At 36.7% G+C, this 9135-nt stretch overlaps 1 protein-coding gene across 1 annotated transcript in view; it reads left to right on the top strand.

Annotated features, from left to right (window-relative positions):
• Window positions 1-397: 397 nt before the first annotated feature.
• The window catches only part of AK9 (adenylate kinase 9), a 105371-nt gene continuing 96633 nt past the window's right edge, over window positions 398-9135 (top strand). The window contains exons 1-5 of the mRNA XM_081251566.1: window positions 398-632; window positions 1901-1964; window positions 3521-3573; window positions 3674-3770; window positions 8804-8916. Of these exons, the coding sequence (XP_081107692.1) occupies window positions 516-632; window positions 1901-1964; window positions 3521-3573; window positions 3674-3770; window positions 8804-8916 (444 nt within the window). The 5' untranslated portion in view covers window positions 398-515. The remainder of the gene's footprint in view (window positions 633-1900; window positions 1965-3520; window positions 3574-3673; window positions 3771-8803; window positions 8917-9135) is intronic.

Raw genomic sequence — 9135 nt, 5'->3', positions numbered from 1 at the left:
TTTTCAGTTCTACATATTTTCTCATTTCCATTAGGATTTCTAATTAGAGCCATTAGTAGGCCCTACACACATACCCATTGACAAATTTATATGTGTATACACATATAACATATTTAGTTTGATTTTTTAAAGCATTTGCTATTGGGTTTTTGTTTGGCTGGTTGTGTGTACACTAATTTGATCTTTAATAGAATATACACATCAAAACATACATGTGGATATATACATGTATGTATTTTTTCCTTTAGTCTCTCAAAGATACTTTATTTTAGCTGTCTTATATAGCATATAGCTGGCTTTTGCTTTCTGTCTCAAACTATAAACCTATTATTGTTTTAATAGATCAGTTTAACTTATTTGCCATTATTGGCAAAATCCATCTCTTAGTGGCATGGAACAGCTTCTGGGCTAAGTAAATTCACAGAATATTCTAGTTCTCCCTAACCTGCCTGCCCATTCCTCCTAAACTAGGCACTTTAACAATCTTACTCTTTCTTACTGTAGTATTTTGTATTATGACTTCTCAAGAGAAGACAGAAGAGCATCCTTTTGTGGATATATTTAATGAAGATGAAGCTGACAAAAACTTTATGTTGTCTAAACCTGTTTGCTTTGTTGTATTTGGGAAACCAGTAAGTTATCTCTTCTAACTTATTATTTAATATATTTTTTAATTTTTAAAGTCATAATCTCATGTTACCATACAAGATTGAAAACCACATCGTGTGCTAATTTTTTTTGAGTGTTTGTTAGACTTTCACTGTATGACAAGCTCTGATATAGTATTGGTTGTAAATTATAACTTTCTCTCCTCTTGTACACTATTATTGAAAAGGAACCTAGATTGTATTTATCTTTGCTTTATATTATGAATAAATTAACTCATCAAAGCACTGCACCATGACAATTGTTAGTAATATGTGATCCAAGGTTAGTTCACACTCAATTTTCATATAAAACTTTCTGTGAAATTTGTTGTGAGGCTCTCTGGATATGTGAAGACAGGACACTAAAGAGACAAATGGAGGATACTCTCATCAGTGTCTAAAGCTCATGAGAGGGGATGTGCTTCATCTTTACCCACAGTGTGTTAGTGGACCTATGTATTATCTTTCTGCAAAACAGGAAGAAACCAAGAATGGCTGTCATAAGATAGCTCGCCTTCCTAGGCAGTTCTAGTAAGGACCTCTAGATGAGAGCTTTTTTCAGCCTCTGAGCTTAGTTGGTAGTTACCATTAGAGGGCCTAAGGTGGTTAATATAAAAGCCTCTCCGAAACAGCAGAGTCTAAGGGCTGACTTGATTTTCTAGAGACTCCGGGACAGGATCAAGAAATGGTTCCAATAACTTCTATTATGTTTCAAAAAACAGAATAGAATTTTAAAAGTCAACAGTGGAAACAATCAGATGCAAGTGTTACTTCATTAAAGTGAACTTTTATCTTTAAACTATGATACTTTTCAAAGATGTCCATTAAGAAGGAATTTTTGCTCTTGAAAGTTACTAAATGGAAGTCTGTCATGACATTCACAATTATAAACTTTAGGCAGGAAATAAAATGATGAATCTCAATATAATCAAAATGATTTGTACTCAAAATTACAAAATTTAACAATCGGAGGAGTGCAATACCTAGAATACCATTATGGTACAGCTTCCTGCTTTCAGGGCTATTTTCTTAATTAAAAAAAAATCGCTTCATAAAATGTGGCAAATGGGACAGTTAATAGAGAAAAATGGAGCTATAAATATCTAGGGTCTATTCTTTATTTATTGTATGGAAAAAATTTTACTTGATAATATTATGTAATTATAGTAACCATCAATAGAATCTTTAAAAATATCTGTTTTGTTGGCAAATAGCTATTCTATTGGGTTTTAAATAATATCTTTCTTTTTAAGGGGGTTGGTAAGACAACATTAGCCCAACAGATAACACAGGCATGGAAGTGTATTCGTGTAGAAGGTAAATTTTATCTTTTTTCCCAAATATTTTATTATGAAAACTTTCAAATATGCATTAAAATGTAAAGCATTGTACAGTGAACACCCATATGCTCATCTACTTACTATCTATTAGAGTCTATGATTAACATTTGCTATATTTGCTTTGTCACACATCACTATCAACCCAGTGAACATTATCTTTAAAATAGCATCAAACATGTTTTGCCCTTCTGTTAGTCTTAGTTTTGGTCATAGAATTTAGGAGGTTTATGAAACATCTTTGACTCCATTCTACTACTTCCCATTCTCTAATTCCATAATTTAGAACTATTGGGGATATGTGTGTTTTGGGTGTCTCCCTGTGAAATATGAAAAGAGATGGAACTCTCACAGCTGCTCTTGGGGAGATTTTCCAGGACTTAATTATCTTTAATGATAAATTTTATTCTTTATTCTTTATAATTTGCTTTGCATTCTTTGCAATATATATGACAGGGGTTGATGTCTTTGTATATAAATATTCTTTTAATCAATAAAACCATTTATGCCTTAATAGAAAAATAAGCAAAAGAATGAATCTGTAATTCATAAAAGTGGAAATAAAAATGGACAAATATAAGAAAAGAGTTTAACTTCACTGTTACTCAAAGCAATGCTAATTAAAATAATGCTGATCTATATTTGCCTAATAAACTGGCAGTGAATCTTTAAAGTTTCTACCATCATTGTTGGCAAGAATGTTATCAAATGAGGATTTCACATGCCATTAGTGAAATTGTGATCTGGTACAACTTGGGGGAGAGAATAATTCTGCAACACGTAACACACACACACACACACACAACTTAAAAAATTTCCCTTTTTTTAATCAAAATAAAATTCACTTGTAGGAAATCTTAAAACGTACCAAACTTTCCATAGATTATTAGCAGCTAGGGACATAATCAGCTCCTGGGTCCTCCCCTAAGTTATACCCCTGTCATTTCTGTCCCAGGATATCTTCCATCATGGAATGAAATATCTCCTCTTAAAAAGGAACCAAGTTATTAGAATTTCAGCCTCAGGACCCCTTTTTGCTAGATAAATTTCAGTATTCATCTATTTTTAACATTTCTTGATGGATATTTTCCTTTTATACAATCAATGTGCAAAATTAATGGGCTGTAGATGTAACTACGTATGATTATAAAAGTATCTGGACTGGTAATGCTACTGTATACTTTGTATGATACTTTGTAATTTCCAAATCATTGTCATATACAACCTCATTTCATCCTCGTATTCCCTTGCATACTACACAGGGCACAAGCATGCAAGGTGCAAAGGTGTTTGGGAAGTTAGCTTCCCCAAGATCCTTTAGCTAGTGAGTGTCAGAGACAAGTTTTCTGTGGAATACATTCTGCTACCTTATACTTTAGTTAGGCTTAAATGACATAATGTGTATAAATGTGCTTTGTAAACTCTAAAGTGACACAAATATTAATCTTTGTTACTAGTTAAAAAACACACAAATATGTTTCTTAACTTGGAAATTCTAATAACAATTTGTGCTAATATTTTGAATTCATATTTTAGCTTTACCCATTTTGGAAGAACAGATTGCCAGTGACACTGAATCAGGAGCTATGGTAAGCAAATCTAACTTTCAAAATTGTTACGATTTCCTTAAAAGCTGTGTGTCACAGGTACATTATACAATCACTGTACAATATCTGTGTTTGTTCTTAGTTGCAGTCGATGCTGATCAGTGGCCAAAGCATTCCAGATGAACTTGTCACAAAGCTAATGTTGGAGAAGCTCAACTCCCCAGAAGTCTCTCACTTTGGTATGCTTATTTTTATACAGCAGTGGCTATCAATGCAACCTTAAAATTCGTGGTTTATCTGAGGCATAAGTAATTTCTGAAATTGCATTTTTTTTTTTTTGCCCTGGCATAGGAAAGGAATCCCAGAGTCCGAATTCAGTTGAGCAACTCCAATAGTTTTATTTGCTTGTTCACTTGTTTTTATTCTTCAGAATCTACATTTGTTTTCAAATTTTAAGTTTATATGATTCAATCTTCTTTTAGTAATGTGTTATCCAGCAAAAGCATCAAAAATCTGCTGTGGTCCTTGATGCAGTGCTGACAGCCTCTGCTGATTGCTTTCCTATTCACCCTGAGTTTTATTACTAAGTCCTGACAATGATTAGGTTTCTCTGCATTAATCCACACTAATAAAGCTGGAAATGGGAACTAGAATGACACCAGCTTACCCTCTGGCTCCAGATATTGGCAGGCTGTAGCCTGTCTACCCTCTGACTCTGGACCCAAGAAATCTCCCTGCCCTCAAACGGATGCTGAGCAGGGGCTTTGGATATAATTTCTCAGGAAAGACTACTGAAGTTTGGAATGACTAAAAAGAAAAAAGCAAACTCTATGGCATTTGCAAAAGAAGGAAGAAGAATCAAAATGTGTTTGGGAGAAAATCATCCACCTGAAATGGATGTATTGAACAAGAGAAGAAAAATTTAGAGATCTGCTTTATATTCTCAGTAAATTAAGAGAGGACATTGTCACTATTAAGAATACAGGAATACAAATAAAGTGCAGTACAATGAAAATCAATAGTGGAAATAGCAACAGCAGACTTGTCACTGAAGACCATATATATATGTATATGTATATCATCTATGTCTACAGGTAGAAAGATCTATATATAGATTATGTACAGAATGAACTATATCTATTCATACATATATAGATATATATCCTGATATCATCTCCTTTATTTCATATAAATACGCTATCCATTTATCTATCTACTGATCAGTAATAAAGAGGATGAACTTGGGAAAAACACCCAGAATGTGGGAAGTAAAATGAATAAAAAGGTAAAAAGGACAATCACGGAATTCCAACATAGGTCAATAAATGACCTCAAAAAGTATAATGATTGAAACTGAAAATGCATATGTAAAGGTAGACAGGCAAATATCTTTTTGTTTATTCTTTACCTCACATTACCTCTTGAGAAAATTTAGAGTGACTTACATGGCAACAAAAAATGGCATAAATTATAAGTATTGGCAAAAAGAGAAAGCAAAAAACATGAGAAAAATAAATCTACTCAGCTATGCCATTCACAGTGTTCATAACCCTTTTAACTTCTTATTACAGAAAATTTCAAGTAAAAGTAGAGAATGATATAAAATCCCCCCATGTGTCAAAAACCCAACTTCAACAATGACAACCGTTGTTTCATCTTATTTCATCTATGCCTCTGCATACATTCCCCCACAACCTACTTTATTTTGAAGCTAATCCATATCATATCAGTTCATCTGTAAATGTTTTAGTCTGTATCTCAGAAAGATAAGGACTCTTTTAAAACTTATCACATTACCATTATCATACCTAAAAAATTAATAATAAATCATCTACTAAATCAGTCTATTGTCAAATTTCACTATGTACCTCATATTTTTTTTCTAGTTGGTGTTGTTTGTTTGTTTGATTTTGGAAGCAGGATCCAACCAACCAGGTTTCACATATTGCTACTGATCAGTATGTCACAAGTCCCTTTTAATCTGTAAGTTGCCCCTACCTCTTTCCATCATCTTGTGTTTTCTATGCTGAAGAAACTGGTTGTTTGTCTTTTAGAGTTTCCTACCTTCTGGATTTTGCTGATTGCACCTCCTGCTATCATTTAATGTATTCCTCTTTCCCCTAGACTTCCTGTACACTGGTACTTATCCTGAGAGCTAGCAGAGGAAGAGCGCTATAAATGACTTCTTTAATATACATTTATTTATTTATTTTTGGCTGCGTTAGGTCTTTGTTGCTGCGCGCGGGCTTTCTCTAGTTGCAGCAAGCGGGGGCTACTCTTCATTGCAGTGCGCGGGCTTCTCATTGCAGTGACTTCTCTTGTTGCGGAGCACGGGCTCTAGGCACGCGGGCTTCAGTAGTTATGGCTCGCGGGCTCTAGAGTGCAGGCTCAGTAGTTGTGGCTCATGGGCTTAGTTGCTCCGTGGCATGTGGGATCTTCCCGGATCAGGGCTCGAACCCGTGTCCCCTGCGTTGGCAGGCGGATTCTTAACCACTGTGCCACCAGGGAAGTCCCTATAGATGATTTCTTGAGTCTGAGGGCCACACTATCAGCATGCAACTGCATGGCCACGGTCTAGTCATGCACAACTGGGCTCATTTAAAGGCTATAGTGAAGGCGGGACCTTGAGCCCCTTCTGCCCAGCCTCCCCTCACCTGTCCTACAGCAGCCCCAAAGGAATTTCTTTGGAACCTAGCACTTTGCTAAACACAGTTTGAAACTCTCTGCTAAGCAAGGATTCTTTCTGATGTTTGGTCTTACCCAGCAGCCTGGTAGATGGTAGAAGCAATATTGGAAGTGAAGGGCTTTCAAAATAGAGATATTAACTTGTGTCAGCGGCTGGGTAAGGCTGGGTAATTGATGACTCCAAGATTCCTAAAGACAGATAATGTGCTGTCAGTAAAGTATTGCCAGATCCAATCTTAATTTTTTTCTGTACCAGAGCCCTTTTATACTTGGAGGTTCTGTCACTATTTAGAAAAAAGTTACACAATCTACAGTTATAATCCCTTCATTCACAACCTGTCATGTTGTGTTGGCCTTGAGCCAAAATCAGCTTCCATGAACTGCATCCTCACCAAAGAGAAAATGGCAGAGTCAATTCCTGGGCACCCTGAGAAGCCCTGCTCTGCATCCTCCTTCTAAATTCCAGAAAAAGTCATTTTCCTCAGTGACTGATGGACAGCCCTGGTCAGGGCAGTCCTTGCCCCAGGTATAGCACATTGTGGATGGTACTGTAAGTCACTGGTCACCAATATGGCCACTCATGCCAGGCTGGGCTGAGGTGAGATGACTATCAGGGCAGGCTGGACGCTAAGCTACCCAATGTCCATGAATCTCTCAACACTTCAATCTAAAAGCAGTAGCATACCATCTTCAGTTTTGTGGCTATAGGGAATACCTTCTTCTTCTCACTGTGCCAGGAAGCGGGGACAAAGTGACGGTATGGGCCTGTTGGTTTCCTCTGGGCTGTGGTGTGAACAGTCTTTGAGTTTTCCCTTGGTGGGGGTGATGCAGGCTGGGCATTAGCCTGCCAAGTGCCTATTCTGCCTATGATGGTATATGCAGAGCCTTCCAGCAAGGAGTGGCGTGGGGTCTACCATTCCTCTGTTTTCAGCATGGAGTGCAAGGGCTTGGTAATTGTGTCAAGGAGAAGTGGGACGGAGGGTGGAATCCTCACCTATGCTTCCATCTTCACAACATGTCTCTGGGATTAGAGAGGTTGACAGTGGGCTCAGCAGCTCTAAGAAGTATCCCCCTGAGATCTTCCCAGAATTGGATCCAGAGAACTAAGTTATTCCACTGTAAATCTTCAAAGGTGAGATAAACAAGCGATGTAACCGTCTCTGCCGCAACTCTTCCATAGACAGATTTCCAGGGTCTGGATATGATGATACTGGCCACCTCTCAATGGGTAGAGCCCCCAGATCCATTGCTCAGAACATTAAGGCAACCCAGATAATGGCCTATCAGGAGACAGCCAGACCCCATGGAAACAACCCACTCTTCTGCTGCCTCCACCAGGGAAGAGATCAAGTATGAAACTCATTCAAATATACATGTGCACCCAAGGTTTGGCATGCCTGCAAACAGTCGCACTTGGAATGCCTGATAAGCTCGCAGGGCAGTGGCAGTGGTTGTAGTAATGGGCAGGGTGATGCAGAGCACAGGAAACAGACTGCCAAGCATCTTTCTGTCATCCACTTAAAATAGACAAATGTGGGCAGTGCTGGCAGCAGAGGGAATGGGAGGAAGGTCTTGTGTAATCCCTTGTTTCTTAGAAGGGGAGGGCATGAACTCTGGGGACTGACTGGTCTCTGGAATTATCCAAGGTTGAATTCAATCTAGGGCTAAGTCATGCAGTCCCTTCACCACAGCACCCACAATTGCAATGTGTCAGACCAAGGGGTTAATGCCAGCCATCATGTCCCAGAGGAGACACTGGTCAGTCTTGACAGCCTCACTCCATTCAGTTTTTATAAAATGTCTGCCAAAAATCAAAGCTTAATAACCATAATTTGTCTGTCAGTTGTTCCTTCAAGAAAAAAATATTCTATAAAACAGCAGAAAAATTGTTCGAAGGCCTTTAATTCCCAGCGACAGAGTTAAGAATTTATTAACAAGAGAAAGGTTTCTCAAGCAAGAGAGTGACATAATTAAAGAAATATATTAAGGAAACTAATATGATGATGGTATCCAGGGTGAATTTCAATGAGAAGATATAGGTTTCTGGGTAGGGATGCAAGCCAATAAATGTACTAAGCCAAAATCATATTGATAATGTTGTTTCTTAAAATGTATGAGGGTTACATGGGTATTTTATTACTCTCTGTAACTTATATAAACATATACATATATATTCCATTGTATTATGAAATATTAATTCAAGAAATAAAAATAATATGCCATGCAACCCACTATAATATACCTTTACCATTCATCATACGAGCTTTCCTAACATGAGTTAAAGAATTATTGGCATGGAATTTCCTTCTCTAGGCACCTCATGTGCCTAAAATAAATTGATTTGGAATTTTTAAAGATGTCTCCTCCTAGCCCAATGGTTTTATTTATTGTCAGAAAAACATTATTCAGAGTTATACTTCATGTGGCAATAACCTTAACTATTAATTTTTAAATGTTGACAGATGATTTTAAGACCAGCATTAGTATTCATCAATAACTAAATGATATTTTTATAAATAATAATAAATCCATGCTCTCAGACATTGATAATATTATAAAACTTTTAAAATTATGTTTTACTCTACAGGCTATATTATCACTGAAATACCATCACTTTCACAGGATGCCATGACTGTTTTTCAGCAAATAGAATTAATTAGAAATTTAAATTTGAAACCTGATATTATAATCAATATTAAGGTAAGAATATTAGTTGTGTTTCTAGTATGGTATACATAACCATTCTTTTTGATAGTTAAATTCAAGGAATGGTCTTAATTGTTTTAAGGAGTTAAGAAAATAATAATTTATGCATCAGTTATAGGGTCTGAAGTATACTTTGTCATACCTCTGTGCTTTTGCACCTGTAGCTCCATCCACGGGAAACACCTCCTTGCCTCTTCACCAGGCTTCATCACA

The sequence above is a fragment of the Mesoplodon bidens genome (assembly GCF_964165515.1).
Source record: "Mesoplodon bidens genome assembly, chromosome: 12".
Classification (NCBI taxonomy): Eukaryota; Metazoa; Chordata; class Mammalia; order Artiodactyla; family Ziphiidae; genus Mesoplodon; species Mesoplodon bidens.
The sequence above is the reverse complement of the archived record's forward strand: the minus strand, read 5'-3'. Positions and strand labels throughout refer to the sequence as shown.